The sequence below is a fragment of the Lampetra planeri genome, unplaced genomic scaffold, assembly GCF_965212315.1.
Source record: "Lampetra planeri unplaced genomic scaffold, kcLamPlan1.2.h2 scaffold_243, whole genome shotgun sequence".
In the NCBI taxonomy this organism is placed as follows: domain Eukaryota; kingdom Metazoa; phylum Chordata; class Hyperoartia; order Petromyzontiformes; family Petromyzontidae; genus Lampetra; species Lampetra planeri.
In genome coordinates, this window is record NW_027615072.1 from 61,119 (window position 1) to 84,137 (window position 23,019).

The 23,019-nt window shown below is 49.6% G+C and overlaps 1 protein-coding gene across 1 annotated transcript in view; it reads left to right on the plus strand.

Moving 5' to 3' along the window:
* The window catches only part of SHOX2 (SHOX homeobox 2), a 37,733-nt gene that overhangs the window by 11,846 nt on the left and 2,868 nt on the right, over positions 1–23,019 (plus strand). Inside the window, 3 exon segments of the mRNA XM_078623417.1 lie at positions 15,441–15,455; positions 18,063–18,262; positions 20,193–20,250. Coding sequence (XP_078479543.1) covers positions 15,441–15,455; positions 18,063–18,262; positions 20,193–20,250 — 273 coding nt within the window.

A 23,019-nucleotide genomic window follows, 5' to 3' on the forward strand; every position in this document is an offset into this window, starting at 1 on the left:
AACCACATCACGCACGCACCCATGCCTCGTATAGTCATTAACAGGCTATTGGCCCAAGTGCTGTCAGCGAGCAAATATTATAGCTGGAACGGCGCACGAGTAACCGATGTAGCTGTCAACACATCCCTGCCGCATTTATCTCCCCGGTTGCTGATGTTTAAACAACGCACACGAATCTCGTTTGAGGCTGAGTCGACCTAGGAGAGAGCCGGAATCGGGGGACGGATATCGGTCGCCATTAATGGTATCGGCGCATTCGTGAATCGAACTCAGGTTGCCGGGGTCGTGGCGAGGTGCGCTAACGACTGCGCCACCGCTCCCGGTACACACGCGCGCACAAGTACGACAAAGGCGGCCGGGCGTGGTGCAGGCCACAACCCCCCCCCCCCTTACCCCCCCCCCCCCACCCTCGTGTGCTGCTCGCTAACAACACTTGCCCCAACAGTCCGTTAAGGCTATACGGGGGAGTTTTGTCTTTGACAAAGGGGGTGGGTAGCAAGCTCCGCGCCCGACCGCCTTTGTCTCCCTAGTGGCGATGTTTACACACCGCGCCAGCTGCTTATTTGAGGCTGAGTCGACCTAGAGGGGGGGCCAGGACCGATTGAGATCATCGTCACGTGGTGTTGGCCGTGAGCGAGAATCGAACTCTGGTCTCCAGGTTCGTAGCGCAGCGCGCTTGACACACACTCAGTTACGCACACACACAGGTACACACACACACAGTCAATTATATACGGGGATTATTCTGGGCTACGAATGCGCATCCACGGCAAGGCGAACGCCATGCATGCATGCACTCACAGGACACAGCAATTATTACATTTCCACCACCAACTGACTTCAGGTCTCACCTAACCCCCCCCCCCCCGCGTTACCACTCTCCTTGAGACATCACCATTGACTCCTCCGATACCAACTCCCTTTAAAATCCGCTGGTCGTGTGTTTAAATAAAAAAATAAACACATTTGTGTGAAGACACGGAGCCGTTGCCAGCTGAGATCACAGTGAATGGATTTCTCTGTCAATGAATCTGAGGCTGATATTTCAGCATGCGACCTGTGCGTGCGATCGCGCGCGTGTGTGTGTGCACGTGTGTGTGTGTGTGTGTGCGCGTGTGTGTCTGTGCGCGTGTGTGTGTGCGTGTGTGTGTGCGCGTGTGTGTGTGCGCGCGTGTGTGCACGTGTGTGTGTGTGTGCGCGTGTGTGTCTGTGTGCGCGTGTGTGTGTGTGTGCGTGTGTGTGCGTGTTTGTGCTTGTGTGTGCGCGTGTGTGAACGTGTGTGTGTGTGCGCGTGTGTGTGCGCGCGCGTGTGTGCGTGTGTGTGTGCGCGTGTGTGTGTGTGCGTGTTTGTGCTTGTGTGCACGTGTGTGTGTGTGCACGTGTGTGTGTGTGCACGTGTGTGTGCACTTGTGTGTGTGCGCGTGTGCGCGCGTGTGCGCGCGTGTGCGCGCGTGTGCGCGCGTGTGCGCGCGTGTGCGCGCGTGTGCGCGCGTGTGCGCGCGTGTGCGCGCGTGTGCGCGCGTGTGCGCGCGTGTGCGCGCGTGTGCGCGCGTGTGCGCGCGCGTCTTTACACAGTGAGGGGCGGTGGCCTAGCGGTTAGGGCGCTTCCGCTACGAAACCCGGCGACCCGGGTTCGACTCGCGCTCAAGGCCACCACCGGTGACGATTATTTCAGCCGGTCCTGGGCCTCCCCTTGGTCGGCTCAGCCTCAAATGAGTAGCTAGTGCGATGTGTAAATATCGCCACTGGGGAGACAAAGACGGCCGGGGCGTGGTGTTGGCCACCCACCCCCTCGTGTGCCGTGCCGGCCTTCATAGGAGCTCGCTAACAGCACTTGCCCAAGAAGTCTGTCAGGGCTATACGGGGGATCTTTGTCTTTATATATATAGTCTGCTAGTCAGGTGTAAGGGTTTGTGTTTCGTTTCTCACCTCCCGCTACCGAGCCCCTGCCACAGGCAGTATTGGAAATTCCACATTCCTATGTTGGGGGCGCTGTTGACGTCCGCCCAAAAAGGTATCAATGATTTCAGTATCGATCCCGGGAGGGGATTATGGCCCTCCCGGCGTCTTTGATGGGGCCTTCTCCACAGCAGTGGGTCTCACATGGCTGATGGTGGTGCTGGTGATGTTGGTGATAGTCGTCGCCAGGTGACGGTTTTCGTGAGTAACGTACCCAAAGACAAAGATCCCCCGTATAGTCTGTAACAGACTGTTGGGGCAAGTGCTGTTAGCGAGCACCTATGAAAGCCGAAACGGCGCACGAGAGGGTGGCTGGGCCAACACGACGCCCGGCCGCCTTTGTCTCCCCCAGTGGCGATGTTTCCTACACACACCGCACCAGGGATCCATTTGAGGCCGAGTCGACCCTAGGGGAGGCCCAGGACCGGTTCAGATAATCGCCACGTGGTGTGGGCCGCGAGGGGGACTCGATCCCGAGTCTCGCCGGGTTCGTAGCGCTAAGCCCGACACACAATGAACACAACAACGATAAAGATCCCCCGTATAGCCTTAACAGACCGTGGGGGCAAGTGCTGTTAGCGAGCACCTATGAAGGCCCCAGTGGCGATGTTTACACACCGCACCAGGTACTCATTGCAGGTTGAGTCGACCTAGGGGAGGCCCAGGACCGGACACACACACACGCAGATGTATACGCAGAGCGCGCGCACACACACACACACAACATACAGACGCGATATATAATCATTAACAACGTACAATATAAGTGTACGGCTATATTCATGGTTTAGTTTTTTATTGTACGATATTGTGTGCGCGTGTGCTCGTTGTGTGTGAATGTGTCTGTCTGTTGTGTGTGTGTGTGTACTGGCTTTTTTCCTTGCAATGCCTGTGCGTTGTGTGTGTTTATACAAAGTACGTATGCGTGTACTGTGCACAATTTGCGGTGTCACTTACGCATGCGTGGTACTCGTGAATTCTTTACGCTCGTGTTTTGTGCGTGTTTATATGGTTGTTGTTTAAGACGTGCGCGTGTGTACACATTATTTTGTGTGTAGTTTACGTTTGCGTGCGCGTGTGTGTGTTGTATTTTGAAGTGCGTGTGTGTGAGTGTTTCGTTTATGCGTGCTACGTGCAAATTATGAATATTCTGGATTTCACGCGCATTGTGAATGTTTATGTCGTCGCTTTGTGTACATTCGATTTTTTTGTTGGTTCAGTATTTTATGCGTGTGTGTGTGTGGATGCGTGTATTTGTGTTATTTGCCTGTATGTGTGTGTTTGTTATATGTTTGTGTGTCTTCCGTCTGTGTGGTATATTTAGTGCGCGCATGTCTATGGTATATATATGGAGATATTCTGTATGTTTCGACTGAATTTTATGTATGTACGTTACACACGTGTGTGTATGATTATTTAAATTGGTGTGTATATTTTGTCCGAATTTATCGATTTAATATCATCATATTATGTATATGCCTATCTGTGCATACAGTACATGTTATATTGTGTGGGCCTGTGTGTATATATTTTATATTGTGTAGATTATGTACGCCCGATTAGCGTGATTGGCTACGTACGGTGCGAAAGAAGTTCAACATACATACAGACATACACACGTTTTATTTTTGTACACGTTTCGTGAATATTCTACTCACATATTTTACGTACGTATTTCTTTTTTTATAATGTATTCGACATGAGCAAACGCTTGCATTGTGTATCCGTGAGCATGTATTCACCAAATATTTACGCATAAAATACATATATACAAAATCTATATTTCCACCACTAAGCAATACAAGAACCACGCCCGGCCGCCTTTGTCTCCCCACGGCGTTCACATTTACACACCGCACCGGGTGATGCTCATTATAGGCCGAGCAGACCTAGGCAAAGCCCAGAACCGGTTCAAATAATCGCCACTGATGCCGCCACCGTCAGAGGGAATCGAACTCCGAGGGCCGGTCACGGGTTTCGTAGGCGCAGTGCGCTCACCACTTGCGCCACCGCTCCCCCCCCCCCCTCGCGTAGCACAACCACGGCACGCAATGGACACCTGCATCCGCGCGTGGAACTCAGGGGGAGCGGGTGGTGGTAGGGGGTCTTCGTTGCGTACACCACACGGCGTGATTTACCATGTAAGTTTTTTTACGCGCGAATTTACGAGCATCGCACGTCCAACATATTTCATCCGAGGGCCGTTTTCAATTAATCCCTTTATGGCCGCGTGTTAGGCCAGGGCCAGGCGTAACGCAATTAGGAGGCGATGCAAATTAAGCGAGCATAATGACTCACGTCCCATCGGTGCTCGGATAACGAGGTTCCTGCTCGAGCCATTATGCCTGCGTCTATACACGGGAGGTACATTGAGAGCGTTGCTGATGATGCTGCTGCTGATGATGCTGCTGATGCTACTGCTAGCCGATGCTGTGTGAGATATTGTCCAAGGGATTTTGTTTTATTTTATAAATCGGCGAAATTTGTAAAGGACAAAGTGCGCGGCTATTGTGCCTTTTGTTTCGCTTCCTTTGTCATCTGTTGATGATTATGTTGATGATGGTGATGATGATGATTATCACGCGAATTCATTACGTAGGCTCAGGCCCATTTAAGCATCGTACCATCATCATTATCTTCATCATCATCAGCACAGTCATCAGATGCTTTGTAGTTAGCATCATCATCATCATCACCAACCAATATTATCCTTTTCATCATCCACAGTTATTTTCTATCCCCTGTTGGATGTAGGCCGCCCGGGTAACGCTTTATTTTTCATATTGATGTGTTATGAATATGCTATGGAGAAGGGCCATTGCGCGAAACGTCGCCTATTATATTTATTTTCCAGGTTCGAGGCTACAGACACACACAGTTTGTTATTATTGACGAATGTGTTCAATTGTGTCGTGTTAATTCTACTCGCGCAGCGCAGCGAACACTGCAGCTTGGAATTAACCCCACGCGTGGAGCTGTGCCCGTGACCGATAATTAAATTATTCTTATTTTTTATGTAATAATCCGCAATGTCACGAAACGTCGAGATATCGGTTCACGTTTCAGCAAACTTCATTTTTAACAAAGGGGTCGCAATATCTTTACCGGCGCGTCGCTCCGAGCGAGCGGATTTTCCGATGTCGAATGAAAGTATCAGAGCGGCGAATTTTTGTTTTTATTTTCCATTAAAAAAATGTGTTTGAATACAAATCGTACAAAAATAAATTAAACAATGCGCTCCAAACCTGGAGCCCATCAACAGACAAAACAAAGCAACTCCGCTAAAACATTTTTGCACTTCGGCTGTCACCTCCGACGCACGGTGACACCGTTGAGCAGATCACGTGCTACGCCTGTGACGCAACGCAACGTGATCACGTGCGGTGGCCATGTCTGCAACAGCGCTGCCCGTTCGCATCGGAGGAGCGCACCGACGGCCCCACCGAGATGACACTGAACCACAGGCGGCGGGAGACGGCCGCCGCTGCTCCCATCTCGCCTCGCATTCGCGTGCCGTGGGACCGCCGAGTTTTGCGTGCGATAAAGGCTCTCGGCGTTGTCTCGACCGGCAGCGCAAAACGAACTGAACGCGTGGAGCACGATGTTGTTGAGGCTGCCGACTCATAAAAGGGTCGAGCACGTGGACGTCCCAAAGCAGTGCGAGGCGTGTGCGTGAGAGTCGAGCCTTCCACATGTCCTCAGCCTTGTCGAGACCACCGGCTCAAGCGAACTGAACACGTGGCCGTGTTGTTCTTTAGGCTAGCAACTGCGGCTGCTGCTGCTGCTGCGTTGGCCGTGGTACACAAGCGCAATGAACAACAACTTAACACACTCGTCAATAATAGCACCGTTTGGCCTTGAGATAGTACAATAACAAAAAACATAGGTGACGTTCCGGGCAATGGGCCTTCTTCATGGCGCTATGAACCCTTCTTCACATCACATATTTTACGTGCCACGAAGAAGGGCCGTTGCTCGAAACGTCGCCTATCATATATCTCGGTTTGTTTTTTACTTAATGACGCGCGCAGTGTCAATTGTCGAATGCCGCCCTAGGGGTGTCTGTGTTGAACCAGGCTGTGGCTGCGGGGGTTTTTGATTCCTCGCCGCCGATCATTGCAGCAATCGGCGGGAGGGGGGGTTGTGGGGGGAGCCGTGCGATTCTCTCCGTCGTGCTGGAGGAGCTCTCGACGAACCGTGAGGGAGTGGAGGTGGGGGGGGTGCACGCGGGGTTTTGGACAAAACTAGGTTAATGAAACATTACTATTCCCACTTCATTGCGATGTGGACGTTGCCTCCTGTGATGTACGGAGTTTTAAAAAATTCATCACAGGCGCCGTTTGAAGAGGGGGGCTGCGAATTAACATGCGCGTGCCACGGTGCGTGCCACGCGCATGTGGCATCACAAGAACGCGTGCTTCGTATTTATTATTATTATTATTGTGACTACTACGATCATTATTGGCGTGCTACAACCATTACTCGAAACACGATTTACGAAAGAGTTGTTTGGATAGCGACCGCTCATCAACCGCGCGAACAAACAACGCTCTTTGGGGGACCGGATTGGGAGCGCTTCTTCAAGTCGGGGACATTCGTTGGGCGCAAGCGAACCTCGAGGGCCGCGACGTTCATCGCGTTCCTCGCGTGAACCAGTGCCGGGTGAACTGTCCCGATGAGCGTGAGGGTGGGGCGGTCTGTTCCCCGCTGTGGTCAACACGCGGGCCTTGAAGGGCGACGCGAAGCCGCGGGTTATTAATGCATGGCGCAAACTGAAATCGTGCAGTGGCGAGGAGATGTTAACTACCTCGGCTGGTATGCAAGAGGTCGTGGGTTCGATCCCGACCCTGACGCCTGTTGCTGTATATTTGGAGTTTGCGTGTCTCTCTCTCTCCCCATGGTCGTGTGGATTTTTCTCCCGAGTCCTCCGGTTTGATTCCCTCCACATTTAGAAACAACGTGATGCTTTTAGAGAAATTTGGCTGCTGTACGTTTCCACATGACAATCATAGGCCACTTCGTTGAGATATCACTTGTGGCCAGGTCGCTTCTGAATAAAGAGCTGTACAGGTCGGTGGGGGCCTTACCTGGTAAAATATAAATAGTTTATGGTTTACATTGTCGGTTGCGTCTCTTCACATACAGCCTAACCGGATCGCAAAGAGAGAGAGGGGGAGGGGTTGGGGGATTTAATTAATCAGGGTGCAACATAAGTCTTCTTGGTTCTTTCGGTGAAGTCACGTAGAATGGAAATAATAAAATAATAAAAATAAAACATAATAAAATAATTCTTCCGACGTTTCGGCCACAACGCAAGCAGCCGTCCTCAGGTGGAGAACAGGTCTGTCGAGAAGACAATTCGTGAGAAGTATTGTATTATGTTTAATTTTTATTATTTTATTATTTCCATTCAACGTGACTTTACCGAAAGAACCAAGAAGATGAATCCCTGCAGTCACGAAAGCTTTAAATCGAAATGCAACAGAAGTTGTCATTATCATGCTTTGACAGTACTAACAAGCCTTAAATGTGTGCTCGCTAGCAGCACGGATTCCTGCAGCTGATTCTGAATTCGTTCGCACTACCCGCATATGAGTCTGCGTGCGTGTGTGTGTGTTAGAGAAAGAGAGAGTGCGTGTGCATGTCTATTAGAGTAGAGTTGTGTGTGTGCGGGTGTGCGGGTGTGCGTGCACGCATGCGTAAGGAGTGTGTGTGTACTCTTTGTTTTTTTCGGTAAAGTCACGTAGGTCAAAAATCAAATCAAATAACTGAAAACAACTCAATTAAACCACGACGTTTCGGGCGCAACACAAGCGTCCTTCTTCAGGTGGGGACAACATAGCGAACGCACAACTGCTGAAGTGTGTCTCAGAGATGGCTGCGACGAGGAATTATATAGTTGCGAGGGATGGAGGGAAGTGGGGGCATGAGTGTGTGTGTTTGTGATAGGTGCTCGCTAACAGCACTTGCCCCAAGACTGCATGTCTATACGGGCTATCTTTGTCTCTATATATATAGACACACACACATACAAATGATACAGTACATCTTTGCACACGTTAGCACTTATTTTCAATTACTTTTAAAGCACAACGTACTAAACGTGAATATTAATATACTTGTAAACCATTTAAATATTATTACGGCTATGCACTAATCGTATATGCACCCACATTGATGCACGGTGTGTACACAGATGTACACATTCACCTATGAATTCCACATGCATTATACGCTGCGTCGAGCATACGCACACACACACACACATGTTGTATAAACCACACACACACATATGTTGTATAAATCACACACACACACGTGTTGTATAAACCACACACACACACGTGTTGTATAAACCACACACACAAAGTGGGTGGAGCGGTGGCACAGTGGTTAGTTTAATTACCGGCTAAAATCAGTGGCGAGTGAATCAGAAGATTGATTCATACCGGAGGAATCCGATGATCTATGAAGCTCTTGTTCACACATGTCCAGAGTGACGTCTGGAGCGCTCCTGGGCAACCCCCTGTCTCCTACTACCCGATTCGCCAACCTGCACTTACCAGAGTGGTGAAGTATGGTCAAAAAAGTACGATGACCGAAACGGCGTGTCGGAGGCCTTCATACAGCAGTGGATGGAAAGTGCATGCATACTGTACATTAAAAAAAAACAAAGATCCCCCATGTAGCCTTAACAAACTGTTGAGGCAAGTGCTGTTAGGGGGTAGAACCAGTCAAGGCCGGAACGGCACACGAGGGGGTGTGAGGCCAGCACCACGCCCGGCCGCCTTTGTCTCCCAAGTGACGATGTTTATCCATCGCACCAGGCACTCGAATTGAGGCTGAGTCGATCTAGGGGAGGCCCAGGACTGGTTCAGATATCCGCCACTGATTGTTGGTGGCCGTGAGCGGGAATCGAACTCAGCACTAACTGCTGCACCACCACTGCTGCACCACCGCTCCCCATGTATGTGCACTTATACATTGATAATCCCATCTTGATGGTAAGCTGGCATATCAACCACTCTGTGATTTAGTTGTACATCCCAAGCTACTCACCTGACACAGTTTAGGGGCAATGTGCTGTTAGCGAGCTCATATTAAGGACGCACAGCACTCGAGGGGCTGGGTGGAGTGCCCAATTAAACGAACCACGCAGCGTAGTTTAAGATTTCGTGTCTACTCGCCCGCGTGAAGACAATTTGTTTACGTTTCATTGCGCACCATAAGTAAAGTATAATTTTCTTGGTTCTTTCGGTAAAGTCACGTATAAGGGAAATAATAAAATAATAAAAATAAAACATAATAAAATAATTCTCACGACGTTTCGGCCACAACGCAAGCAGCCGTCCTCAGGTGAAGACCAGGTCTTACAGACCTTCGCCTGAGGACGGCTGCTTGCGTTGTGGCCGAAACGTCGTGAGAATTATTTTATTATGTTTTATTTTTATTATTTTATTATTTCCATTCTACGTGACTTTACCGAAAGAACCAAGAAGATGAATCCCTGCAGTCACGAAAGCTTTAAATCGAAATTCAGAGTATCATTATCATTGTTGTTAAAACATTGTCGTTGTTATAACATTGCATTAAATGTTGCGATGTTTTCTCCGTCGATTCTATATTTGCCTGATTGCGTAATTTGTGTTTTCTAGAAATCATATTTGTTGTACACTTAAATTGTGTAAAGTCACCTTCCGGCCTTCCTTAGCCTTGTTCATTTTTACGTATTTTTTAAAATATCGCTAAATTCAGTGTAGATTTGTAACATTATTTAGTTGTTTTTAAATATTCAGTTTATTTGCCCTGACCTCCCTCGTGCCAATATTTACACAGCGCACCGCGGTCGAGCTAGGGGGAGGCACAGGACTCGTTCGGATATTCGTCACTGGTGTTGGTGAGTTAGTTGGACATGATCAATAATGGAAGTCGGATTCTCATATTCGTAGCGCAGTTGGCGAACCACTACACGACAGCTCCCCGCCACACGACTACTACACACACAGAGAACAAACAACGGCACTCAAGACAAAGATCGCCCGTGTAGCCGCGTACACTTTTGGGGCAAGTGCTGTTCCCGAACAAAGACACAAATCGCAATCTCAGTTGCACACACATCGCACACAATCTCAGTTGCACACACATCGCACACAATCTCAGTTGCACACACACATCGCACACAATCACAGTTGCACACACATCGCACACAATCTCAGTTGCACACACATCGCACACAATCTCAGTTGCACACACACATCGCACACAATCTCAGTTGCACACACACATCGCACACAATCTCAGTTGCACACACATCGCACACAATCTCAGTTGCACACACACATCGCACACAATCTCAGTTGCACACACATCGCACACAATCTCAGTTGCACACACATCGCACACAATCTCAGTTGCACACACACATCGCACACAATCTCAGTTGCACACACATCGCACACAATCTCAGTTGCACACACACATCGCACACAATCTCAGTTGCACACACATCGCACACAATCTCAGTTGCACACACATCGCACACAATCTCAGTTGCACACACACATCGCACACAATCTCAGTTGCACACACACATCGCACACAATCTCAGTTGCACACACACATCGCACACAATCTCAGTTGCACACACACATCGCACACAATCTCAGTTGCACACACACATCGCACACAATCTCAGTTGCACACACACATCGCACACAATCTCAGTTGCACACACACATCGCACACAATCTCAGTTGCACACACACATCGCACACAATCTCAGTTGCACACACACATCGCACACAATCTCAGTTGCACACACATCGCACACAATCTCAGTTGCACACACACATCGCACACAATCTCAGTTGCACACACATCGCACACAATCTCAGTTGCACACACACATCGCACACAATCTCAGTTGCACACACATCGCACACAATCTCAGTTGCACACACACATCGCACACAATCTCAGTTGCACACACATCGCACACAATCTCAGTTGCACACACACATCGCACACAATCTCAGTTGCACACACACATCGCACACAATCTCAGTTGCACACACATCGCACACAATCTCAGTTGCACACACACATCACACACAATCTCAGTTGCACACACACATCGCACACAATCTCAGTTGCACACACACATCGCACACAATCTCAGTTGCACACACACATCGCACACAATCTCAGTTGCACACACACATCGCACACAATCTCAGTTGCACACACACATCGCACACAATCTCAGTTGCACACACACATCGCACACAATCTCAGTTGCACACACACATCGCACACAATCTCAGTTGCACACACAGCGCACGCGCGTGAAAATAATCGCACAATTATACCCACAATCACAACATTCACAATGCATCCACGCATAGCACGCACGCGTAGTACACACACGATTACAAAGACAAAGATCCCCCGTATAGCCTGAGCAGACTGTTGGGGCAAGTGCTGTTAGCGAGCACCTATGAAGGCCGGCACGGGACACGAGTTCGTAGCGCAGCGCGCTAACCGCTACACTACCGCTCCCCACACACACACACACAGCACCTGCAGCCATAAAGACGCACACGGACACACGTACACACAGCAGCGTGATAGTCGTCACGCGATAACAATAAAAGTAATCGGTTTTTTCTGGACACATACCACCAGCCACTCAGCCGTTCAGTCCAAGCACAACTCTGAAACAGGCTTCAACATTCAGTTTCCATCATCATCATCAGCAGCAGCAGAGTCGCGCTTCGCGTTGGGAACAATTCTGCCTGTGGCTTGCCCGGCAATGCATTGTCCAGTGCAGTAACGCGACGAATATCACAGGAATGCGAGGAGAGTCGCAATGATAGAGTATTAGGGGGGGGGGGGGGGGGTGGGTTAGAGGGGGTCCATCCTTCTACACACCCTTGTTACCAGGATACCTCACTCCCCTAGGGACCCCCCCGCCCCAACCGCTGATGCTAAACGGGGGGGGGGGGGGGGGGGTAAGGATCTGATGTCGAAAATAACCCCGCGTCTGTAGACACACACGCGCGTGTGTGTTCACCCTGCCCCTCCAGGCTCTGCAAAGACAACTGACAGTCCCCCTAACCCCTGTGACAGTCTATATCACGACAGTCTGTAGTAGAGAGCACTTTCCCCGTGCAGTCAGTCGATCGTCAAATAGTAGAGAGCGCAGGGGCAAGTGCTGTTAGTGGGGGGTCTTTGTCTTGGCGTGTAGAACAAAGGACCCTTCCACCATCCCTCCAAAGCCCCTTTGTCAGTGTCTGGGGCAAGTGCTGCGTGCGTAGCAGCTGTGAAGGCCGCTACAACAGGTTCGTCGCCACGTGCGCTGAACCACTTCGCCACCGCTCCACGTGTTTATACTGCAGATGTATAATGTATACACATCGTACACACACAAAGACCAATGACAGCAGTTGTCCTTACACGGCCTACACACAATACTAAAGTCACCCCCCCCCCGTGTAGACTCATGGACTTGCAGATAGACCCATCGACTTACGTAGAAACTCAGACTCGCATAGCTACTGTTAGACTTAGAGACTCATATGCGTACATATACACTGATAGATTTGCATGTGGAGACTCATAGACTTACGGATAATCGTGATTACTGGCGTACATTTCGAGGTGCAGGAACAAAATGTTGAGGTGGTTGGGGCGCCGTGCTGGCTAGGAGATGTTAACTACCTCGCCTGGTGTACAGGAGGTCGTGGGTTCGATCCCGACCCTGACGCCTGCTGCTGTATATTTGGAGTTTGCGTTTTCGCCCCGTGGTCGCGTGGATTTTTCTCCGGGTCCTCCGATTTCCCCTGCACATTTAGAACCAACATGCGTTGCGAGTAATTGTTTGCTGTACATTTTCACGTGATGATAAGTCACTTCGTTGGGTGATAAGGCAGGTGGCTTCTGAAAGAAGAGCTACATAGCTCGGTAGGACCTTACCTGCTGAAATTTAAAAAAAGTTGATAGATCTTGACTTCAAGCTGTCGTGACTGCAGAAATTAATCTTCTTTGGGTCTTTCGGTAAAGTCACGTAGATAGGTTCTGTTATGTTATTTGTAGGTGTTGTTATTTTCTTGGAACCTATCTACGTGACTTTACCGAAAGACCCAAAGAATAGTTTATAGCTTTAAAATTAAAATATTATAATTTCTTGTGAGTTACGAATCGTGTGCCACGTCAAACCCAGGCCCTCAGTTTGGTGTTGATGACATGTCCATACCGCCAACACCATCATCATCACCACCACGTGTGTTGAACTGAACTTCTTTCGCGGCCGTACGTAGCCAACCGTGCTTCATACAGTGCGAAAGAAGTTCAACATACATACATCATGTGCGGGAAGGCTTCGTCAATAACGATGGCCATTCTGTCTGTGGACTTCCACGACGTCGCCGTGGATGGGCAGCACTCTGGCCTCGCAGCCCCGAGTGTCGCCGGTCAGGTTCAATCTCACGGCGCGCCACTGGAAACAAATGGTCGTTGCAGAGTTTCCAAACACCCATAGCAAGCCGGTACGTGCGGTGAGGTAAAGTGTGGGTATCTGCCAATTCTTATTCTTCACGCTCGGAGTACCAAGAACAGAAAACCGCTGTAAAGTTTGCAAAACTCCTAACTCCTGTAGACCCCCTCTTCGTCGTGGATGAGCAGCAGACCCCTCGACATTCGCATCAATGTCCAGAACAGCACCGCTGCTGCCACGGGCAAGAATAGATCATCATGACCGTCGTCTTCCCCCGAGACGTCTATAGCCGGTGCGAGAAGAGCGGGCCGAGAACACAATCTTGGCGAAGCTCTGTGGGAGCTACCTCGAGGTGGGAGACCCTTTCCGACAGCAGGGGCGTGGGCGTGGGCGAGGCGATGGCAGGGCTGCGCCTGTGCCTTTGTCGCGTCGTTGACGCTGCAAACGAAACGCGTTGAGTGTGTTGGTGACGGCGTGAAGTCGGTAGGCGACGTTATTCGGGGTGGGGGGAGGGGGACAGATGAAGGAGGAAATGCCACGAAGGGTTAGCGATAGATTTATGTTATCAGTCAGGGTCAATCCACCGTTGGATGAACGCGTATCCCAGCCGTAGCCATCTCCCGTGGACACGTGACGTCACACAAAGTCAAAGTGAGATTGATTCTAGATTTGAAGTTTTCGTGACTGCAAGGATCCATATTTTTAGTTTTTTTCGGTAAAGTCACGTAGGTAAAAAATAAAATAAATTAAAATAAAAAAAACGAAATGAAATAAAAATTTCATTTAAATTAAATAATTATTATTTATTATTTACATTTATTATTTACATTTCAATCAAAACTACTATATTAAATAAATATTTAACGTAAAAACTTTTTTGAATTTTTATTTACTTTTTATTTCAATGCGAACAGCAAACTTAAATAATTATTTAATCTAGTTTTTTTGTTTAAATGTAAAATTAATAATTATTTATTTCCGTTGTTTCATCTTAATTTATTTTATTTTTTACCTACGTGACTTTACTGAAAAAAACAAAAAGTACAAATTGAGATTGCTTTGTCGTCATCATCATCATCTTCAACATCATCATCATGCACCATGATCACTCGCTGGATGACGCCTCTCCGAATAGAGTGAGTCAGTGGATTTGCTATTTACAACAACGCTGGGCGGATGAGCACGGCACGCGTGCAGGTTGCAAGTTGTCGCATACCAAGTTCGTGAAGGAGAATCACGCGTGCGAATTAAGATGCATTGGAATGTTTCAAATGTACAATTTAATTGATCTCGGTAATAATTGTTAACAACAACAATAACAAAAAACATCACATCCGTCAATAACCGTGGCATTAAGAAGGGAGGAGGGGGGGAATATATTGGCGACGTTTCGGGCAATGGTCCTTCATGGCACGTAATTAAACGCAATCGTGACAATGTATCGAATAATCCCGAAGGGTAGGATTGGTGGATCATTACCGCTCCCCAATTTCTATATCAGGGATTTATTTCAGTCGGAGCTCTTGAGGACTGAACTCCGGAAAATGTTTTCACCCGGCACACCACATCAAGTATATCATCTGAATACTCACTGCGTGTGTCGTACACACACACACGTACGCATGTTGAACGTCTTTCGCACCGTACGTAGCCAAGGGAAGGACAACAAACTAACCACCAAAAGCAGTTCTCAAGAAATTCGTTTTCAATCCACATTTAAAAGAAATACGGACAGAGGCCCGAACCGCCAGAGCGGCCTGCAACACACGGCACCGTTATCAAAGTTGTAATCGATAACGAGTGTAGCGCGACTCTGAGCAAGGTGACGGTGAGCGCTGGTGGGGAGGAGAGGAATGGTGATGACGATGGTAGAGGGCATCCCACAGTGGAGCAGTGAGGAAAGGAGCAGAATTAGAAGTGAGGTGGGTGGGTGAGTAGGTGAGTGGATGGATGAGTAGGTGGGTGAGTGGGTGGGTGAGCGAGCGAGCGGATGGGTGAGTAGGTGGGTGAGTGGGTGGGTGAGTAGGTGAGTGCGTGGGTGAACGAGTGGGTGAGTGGGCGAGTGGGTGAGCGAGTCTGTTGTTGTGACCTGCAGTGCGGTGAGTGAGTGTGATGTCGTACACATTTGATACAATGCACAGCAAGTGTGTGGACACGCGCACAGTTCATGAAAGACAAATATCCCCCTTGTAGCCTTGAACGAGTGTTGGGGTAAGTGCTGTTAGCGAGTACCTATGAAAGCCGGCACTGCACACGAGGGGGTCGGTGGCCAGCACCACGCCCGCCGCCTTTGTCTCCCCAGTGCTGATGTTTACGCATTCGGTGCTCGCTTAGGGCTGAGTCGACCTAGTGGAGTCCCAGCTACCGCTTCAGAAATTCGTCACCTATGTTGGCCGTGAGCGGGAATTGAACTCGGGTCGCCGGGTTCGTAGCGCAACGCGCTCACCGCTACACTACCGCACCCCAGACACAACTACAACAACCTCCATTCGCCACTAAGTGGAGGTGACGTCATCACGGCGCTTGTGCCAGGCTACGTGCACGTTGAGGGCACGTGAAGTGTCGAAAGCCCGCTGGCAGGAGGTCAAGGGACAGACCCAGGTGCCATGGGTTGCGATCGAAACGTCGTAGTTTTTTGCTTATTTTATTTTTTATTAACTTGAACCTATCCACGTGACTTTACCGAAAGACCCAAAGAATATGAATGCCTGCAGTCACGAAAGCTTTAAGTCAAGATTTATCGAGAAATGATAACAGTCTATTAATTAGTGGGCTATAAATTACACGCGTTTAACTCTAATTCAATAACTTAATTGGAGCGATATCACGTGGTTCTCCCATTGATGTTAATTGACGCCCCGTGGCTGGGGATAGTTTCTGATTAATTATCAATAGACGATTGCATTTCAATTAAAGATTGACAGCAGACACAATGCAGTACACGCACGCAGAGGCGGAAGCAATGTCCTGCTCAAATGATCATCCGTTGATTCCAGGCCTGCAGAGTTCAGTGGTGGCAATTCCACATTCCTCTGGTGAGGAGCGAGTCTATCGACAGGAGATGCACCGTTGTTAACAAAACTTACAAAGGGGTAGTTTTATTTTATCGGTCCCGGAAGGATGATGGGCTGAGTTAACCCACAAAACGAGGGCGCGAACTCGCAACCTTCAGATTGTGATTCCGCTTGCTCGACCCGCTGATGCACCTGCTCGGTTGCATTATCTTTTGAGGCTGAGCCGACCTAGGGGAGGCCCAGGACCGGTTCAGATAATCATCATCGGTGTTGGCCGTGAGTGGGAATCGAACCCGGGTCGCCAGGGTCGTAGCGCAGCGCACGAACCACGACAACTACCGCTCTCAAACAAAGACGCACACACAAAGACAAAGATCCCCCATATAGCCTTAACATGCTGTTGGGGCAAGTGCTGTTAGCGAGCACCTATGAAGGCCGGAACAGTACACGAGGGGGTAGGTGGTCAGTGCCACGCCCGACCGCCTTTGTATCCCCAGTGGCGATGTTCACATACTGCATCAGGTACTCATTTGAGGCTGAGTCGACCTAGGGGAGGCCCAATACCGGCCCAGATGATCGTCACCGGTGTTGGGCCGTGAGCGGGAATCGAACTCGAGTCGCCGGGTTCGTAGCGCAGCGTAGCGCTAACCGTTACTCTACCGTTCACCTGATAGCATCACGGTTGGAATGCACGGGGCAGATTGTATCGTACAATCGCTGTTCGTAGTGTCCGTCGACATCAGGGGGTCCGGCACATCTGCATCTCTTTCAGTGCCGCTTCATGGCCAGTTATTTATTAGGGGGGCCACCGTGTCTCGTTTTCACCACGCGGTGCATTTGTGGCTCTTGAAATATCGAGGTCAATAGCTCGTTGGTGCATAATACGCGCGGCGTCTCTTGTTTATTTATTCAGAAGAAGAGGTAAAAAAAAATAACCTCCCCGGATGAGTCTCGTATGTTTACGAGGGTGTCCCGCTCCCACATTGGGGATATTTGTCCAATTCCATCAAATAATAATTGGGCGTTTGCTTTCTTACGGGAGGGATAAGAGAAGTTGCAAGAACAAAACCCAGAGAGAGAGAGAGAGAGACACACACACACTTAAAGATCCACGCAGATAAATTCACGAATTCGCTGCTGTACTGCCCTGTCCTGACCACCTCTCAGCCCGAGCCGATAGTACCTCGTATTCTGGGTAAGGCGTTCAACTACCCAGCTTCCGTTGAGGTTTAGGCAAAGTCTCCCTTGACTTGGCCGCGCCTTTGCACGGTGCCTCGTCGCTGGACTCCATCGCCACTGAGCTCACGGGCAACGTGGTTCGAGTCCCGACACGGAACATTGCTAAACACATTTCGGCGCAGCGCGGCTCACAACTCGCACGTGAAAGTCACCCCGACGTCGTCACTCGTAGGCAGGGAAGTGGAGTGGGGGGGGGGACTCCACTCATCCCTCGCGCCTACAATCTCCCCGTTTCACGCCCTGAATCGCCTCTCTCCTACACTCTCCCATCTCTCCCATCTCTCTCACTCCCCCGTCTCTCCCACTCTCCCATCTCTCCCACTCTCCCATCTCTCCCACTCCCTCTTCTCTATCAGACTCGAAGGAGCGGCGGGAGGAGTCGAGAGCCGAGGAGGAGGAGGGCCAAGCGAAGCTCAAGCAGCGCCGCAGTCGCACCAACTTCACCCTGGAGCAGCTCAATGAGCTGGAACGTCTATTCGACGAGACGCACTACCCCGACGCGTTCATGCGGGAGGAGCTGAGCCAGAGGCTCGGACTGTCCGAGGCTCGAGTGCAGGTACAGTCAGCATCATCAGCATCATCATCAGCGTCATCATCATCATCAGCATCATCAGCATCAGCGTCATCATTATCATCAGCATCATCATAATCAGCATCATTATCATCATCACCAGCATCAATCAGCATCATCAGCAGCAGCATCATCAGGATTAATCAGCATTATCAGCATCAATCAGCATCATCAGCATCATCAGCAGCAGAAGCAACTATCATTAGCATCATCATCAGCATCATCAGCATCAGCGTCATTATCAGCAGCAGCAATTACCATTAGCAGTGTCATCATTGGTAGTGTAAGGTCATTAGCAGCGACAGCATTGTCATCAGCAGCTTCAAAGTTATCATCAGTAGCAAAAGCATGGAACCATCACCACCACCATCATCATCATAACCGTCGACGCTGCGTGCAATGCTACACGAAGCGCGTTCACGATCACGCAACATCATCGGCATCTTCGCCTAAATCATGATCATCATCACCATGATCATGGCGAGTTTTTCCCATCATACATCGCGAACGAATATTTCCCATCGGAGCGAGCCGCTATTCAAAATAATAACAACCAAGCAACAACAACAACAACCAAATAACAACAATTATTCGGATATCTGCTGTGCCACGGCGACAATCATCATCAGCAGCAGCAGCAGCAACCGTCGACTCTTACATTTTTAATCAACTTTTAGCGGGTGGGGGTGGAAGGGGTGGGTGGAGGGGGATGGAGGGGGGTGGAGGGGGGGTGCGTGAGGGGTGGGAGGATGAGAGGGGGATGGGAGCGAGTGAGTGATCACGTTTCACGAAGGTCATGCCCCGTGCCGTGGAGGAGCTGTCGAGTGTGCAGGCAGTGCAACTGCGCCGGGGCCCAGAGTGTCGAGGAGGGATGGGGGGGGGGTAAGGGGGCGGTGAGGAATTGTAGAGCGGCCCCATTTAATTCCCGACAGCAGGGCCCATGACAGTCACTCGCGAAGGCCCGCTAGCAACACCACTCACACCCGACTACCAACCTTGCATGATAACACCATCACTAGCACCACCATGACTACTACAAGCCATACCTACCACCAATAACACCACCACCACCACCACCACTAACAACACCGCCTCTCGCCATCACGCCCACCCCCTCGCCACGGTGGAGAGATGTTAACTACCTCGCCTGGTATGCAGGAGGTCGTGGGTTCGATCCCGACCCTGACACCTGCTGCTGTATATTTTGGAGTCTGGATGTTTCGCTCTCCCCGTGGTGGCGTGAATTTTTCTCTGGGTCCTCCTGGGGTCTCCCCCCCCCCCCACTCCACATTTAGAATGAACACCGCGCGTTGCGATAAATGTTCCCCCATAAATGATAAGCCACTTCGTTCAACCACCATTTGTGATCAACCAGTTCGCTTCTAAAAAAAAAAAGCTACGCCTAGCTCCGAGCGGGCCTTACACCTGGCAAAGAAACAAACAAAAATACAAAACGAAAAATTGTTCGAGAAAAAAAATTACCAAAAAAATTACCAAAAAAATTCAAGAGCCATCACCGGCCCCTAACCCCCCTTCAATCGGAAGCATTGCCCGCTCGTGTCGGCTCCGAAATGCCTCAACAATGGGAACACCGCGGCCGCTCTCTGCGTAAATGTCAGGCGCTTTCAAATTGCATCGCTCAATGTACGCGGCATGAGGCGGTCGGTCGGCATCAATAAAGCCAGCAGCGGCATGCATTATTGATTAAAGTATCTCGTGTGATTAACACAAGCCCGCATTCCGCGCCAGCATTGATATATGCCCAACCCGAGCGCGCATGATAATGTCTGATTTATTTATTCGCGGATACTTAGGGGCGCGCGTTTGATTCGATCTGATTTAAGGCGGGCGAGGAGTTGAGGGGGGGGGGTGATCGAGGCGGGTTCATTGTCTACTCTTGTGGCGCGTGTCCCAGGTCTGGTTCCAGAACAGGCGCGCCAAATGCAGGAAGCAGGAGAATCAGATGCATAAAGGTAATTGTCTGTGTGTGTGTGTGTGCGCGCGCGTGTGTCTATGTGTGTGTGTATGTGTGTGTGTGTATGTGTGTGTGTATATGTGCGTGTGTCTATATAGGTGCACATGGCCTGGCACAAGCGTCGTGGTGACGTCACCGCCACTTAGTGGCGAATGGCGGTTGTTGTTGTGTCTATATATGTGTGTCTATATATAGGTGCTCGCTAACAGCACTTGCCCCTACAGTATGTTACGGCTATACGGGGGATCTTTATCTTTGTCTGCGCGTGTGTCTATATGTGTGTGTGTCTGTATATAGGTGCTCGCTAACAGCACTTGCCCCTACAGTATGTTACGGCTATACGGGGGATCTTTGTCTGTGTGTCTGCGCGTGTCTATATGTGTGTGTGTGTCTGTGTAACCGGACCTCCCCTAGGTCGAATCAGACTCAAATGAGTACCTGGTGCGGTGTGTGCTGTGTTGGCCTTCATAGGTGCCCGCGAGCAGCACTTGCCCCAACAGTGTGTTAAGGCTATACGGGTGATCTTTGTATGTATGTATGTAGTGTCGGGTATTTGCATGACAGTCAGTTTTACTTTTGTGTATCTGTGTGAATGTGTCTGTTTGTTTGTCTGTGTTGTCTGTGTCTGTCTGTCTGTGTCTGTTTGTGTTTTTGTCTGTTTGTGTGTGTTCGTGCCTGTGCTGTGTGTCTGTGTTGTCTGTGTCTGTCTGTTTGTTTGTGTTGTCTGTGTCTGTCTGTTTGTCTGTGTGTCTGTGTGTGTGTGTTCGTGCCTGTGCTGTGTGTATCTGTGTGTCTGTTTGTGTATTCGTGTCTGTGCTGTGTGTGTCTGTCTGTCTGTTCGTGCCTGCGGGCACGTCTCTACTGAGAACGGTGGTGCAGTTTGTGTGTTTTTGCTTCTCGACGGGTTTATTCGTGTAAGGCTACTGGAAGGGCGCACTTTTACACCAGGTGGTTTAACTACCGCATTGAACTCACAGCGAAGAGAGAGAGAGGGGGAGGGAGAAAACATACATCTTCATCCTTTGCTCTGGGTTAGATCGCGCAAATATATAAATGCGTCGTTAAACCCGACCAACACGGGTGTGCTGAAGCACTTATAACTTAATTGTCAAGATTCGCAGCCAAACTTTACTCAGTTGCTTCACTCATCGTTTGTTCTGGATATTGGTCGCGAAAGCCTCCGACTTTGTGCGAGACATCTTCACCGACACGGAAGTCGTCTTCCGCCCTGCGCCCCTGCATGTCTTTCGCCACCAAACGGTGATTGATGAATAAATAAATAATTGCGTCACCAATCTATCGCTACGACGTCAACCGGATGCGTTCCATCACCACGGCCCCCCCCCCCCCCTGAGCGCCCCCTCCAGAGCCCCTCCCCCCCGAGCCCCTCCCCCCCGAGCCCCTCCCCCCTCTAGCCCCGCCCCCTTAAGCTCCGCCCCCTCGAGCCCCGCCCCCTAGAGCCCCGCCCCCTCGAGCCCCGCCCCCGCTTAATCTCCCAATGGGACGCCTCGGTGACGAGATCAGTATTCAGAATATTTATTGAAACTAGAGGAATCCGATGAGCTATGAAGCTCTTGACTTTAAAGCTGTCCAGTAGGGGCGAATCAGAACGTTACAACAAACAAACAATAAATACACGATAGGATTGCAAAGTTTAGGAAAGGTAAGAAAATGACTTAAATATACAGATACAACTAAACTGTTTTTTTATCTAACCAGGTAAAAGGCCACTGAACTATTCGCTTCTTCAGAAGCGACCTGCTCACAAATGATAGCTCAACAAAGTGGCTTGTCACATGGAAATTTATATCAGCAAAATTCTCTAAATATTCTAGATGTTAACTCCCTCGCCCGGTATGCAGGAGGTCGTGGGTTCGAGTCTAAACCCGACGCCTGCTGTATATTTGGAGTTTGCACGCTCTCCCCACGGATTTTTCTCCGGGTCCTCTGGTTTTTCCCTCCACGTCTTTAAACACGCGCTTAGAGTATATGGCTGCTATACATTCCCACGTGATGATGATGATAAGCCACTTCGTTGAGCTGTCATTTGTGGCCAGGTCGCTTCTGAAAAAAAACTGTATAGGTCGGTCGGCTTTACCTGATAAAATAAAAAAAAGAGTTTTCGTTTTTAATTGTGATCGCTGATAATTCATTTGGCGCGCGGGTCGCCTGTCAAGTATTTTTTCACGGCTGCCACGATATCGCTTTCGCTCGGACACGATCCGTACCGGTGCTTGCCAGGTGTTGTAGGTCCGTGACTGTGAGGTGTGGCCAGGAGGTGACGGCGCTGATTAGCGTCTATCCCATCCCACCCCACCCCAAAACTTTGCTGTTTTTTCCTGAATTTTTCTGTTGCTCGTAGTCACTTTAAGATGTTAATGTTTTTGTTTGTTGCGGTTGCACCCGAGTCAAGAGCCGCATGGCTCACAGGTTTATACCGAATAAATGAAACTGGAAACTGAAACAACCCTCCCACATGCAGCAGCGAGGTACTGGGTTGTCTCTGGGCTTCTCCCGGCTTCTCCCACGCAGACGCCACCAAATCTTCACTGGTGATGGAATGAATGGGGTCTGTTATTTAACATCGCAATGTAGCAATGACCCCCTCCTTCCTGAAAACGAGTCCTCGGACTCAGCGAGGCTTTCCTGGGTACCTAAAGAGCATCGTCAGTATCACCGCCACGCAAAAAGCTACCACGTAATAACTGCTACCAATAGGCAGCTATTAATATGCCAATTTAAAAATTGGGAGAGAAAAATACATTAA